This window comes from Peromyscus eremicus, chromosome 15 (assembly GCF_949786415.1).
Source record: "Peromyscus eremicus chromosome 15, PerEre_H2_v1, whole genome shotgun sequence".
In the NCBI taxonomy this organism is placed as follows: Eukaryota; Metazoa; Chordata; class Mammalia; order Rodentia; family Cricetidae; genus Peromyscus; species Peromyscus eremicus.
In genome coordinates, this window is record NC_081431.1 from 40,825,706 (window position 1) to 40,826,745 (window position 1,040).

General features: G+C 52.2%; 1 protein-coding gene across 1 annotated transcript; it reads left to right on the plus strand.

The window, feature by feature from the left end:
* The first annotated feature begins 257 nt into the window (after positions 1-257).
* LOC131925125 (transmembrane epididymal protein 1-like) lies at positions 258-1,040 on the plus strand. The gene has a single exon (XM_059280392.1). The coding sequence runs from the start codon at positions 258-260 to the stop codon at positions 1,038-1,040; it is 783 nt and encodes a 260-aa protein (XP_059136375.1).

The following is a 1,040-nucleotide window of genomic DNA, read 5'->3' on the forward strand; positions in this document are numbered from 1 at the left end:
GACATGCTGACTTCATTGTTTGTCCGTGGTTAGCCAGTTATCAGTGAACCAGAGCAGAAGACCATAACGGAAACCATGACACCCACCCCACCCTAAGTTTGGGTTTTCTCCAAACCCATTTCCCTCCTTCAAGTGGATGCAGTGGGATGGGTAGAGGTTATAAGTAACCTTCAGGAGGCTCCCTCCACGTCCTCGAGCCCTGAACAAACGGCCATTTGCTTTCGCTTCTGCCTTTGATCACACCTGCCTTGGAATCCATGGGAGGGTTTGAGGGCCATCTGTACCCTGGCCTGTCCTTATTCCTCTATGGACTTTATCATGCAGGACTTCTCTCCAGGGCTGTGACATGCAACTCCCCTGTCCAATACCGACCACGCCCTCCTTGGAGCAAAGGAAGATGGGCGAGGTTACGGCAAATGTATTATATTGGCTTTCTGAAGATACTGAGTTCTTGCATTTTAGTAGCCCAAGAGTTGAACAGCATTCATTGGCAGCTGGTACTCATCAGCAAGATGTATCACCAGAGAAACTTCATGTACCGCAAACAGTGGCAGCACCTCACTCTCTACATGTCCTTCTTCCTGAGTGGGTGTGTAGACGTGGTCAGCCAGAACCTGCTGCCCACGAGGTGCGTAGTGCTGGAGCAAGGTGCCCAAGCACTGAGCATGTGTCTCCTTTTGCCCCTGATGGTGTCTCATATGCAGGACGTAGAAGGAATGGAGCTGCAGACCCACGCGCTGCTCGTCCAGGCCCTGTTTCTGCTGACCCTCGTGGTGATGGTAGAGCTGTGGGCTCCCGATGTGCTGCTGATCTGGGTGCTGAAGGCCTTTCTGTACCTCGTCACGGGCTCCTGGCTGATGCAGATAGGCTTCATGCTCTACAAACCAGTCTCTGGCTACAAATGGATGGACGACGACAAAAATGACATAGCGTTTGCCACCACTTTCTTCTGCTGGCACGTGGCCTTCAGTGCCTTCGTGATGATCTGGATTTACGGCGTCTCCACTGTGTGGTATTGTTACCTCGTGGTGGATGCCTGA

What these genes read in the sequence shown, in the direction of transcription:
- LOC131925125 (XM_059280392.1), top strand. Translation starts at nt 258, where the DNA reads ATGGGAGGGTTTGAGGGCCATCTGTACCCTGGCCTGTCCTTATTCCTC.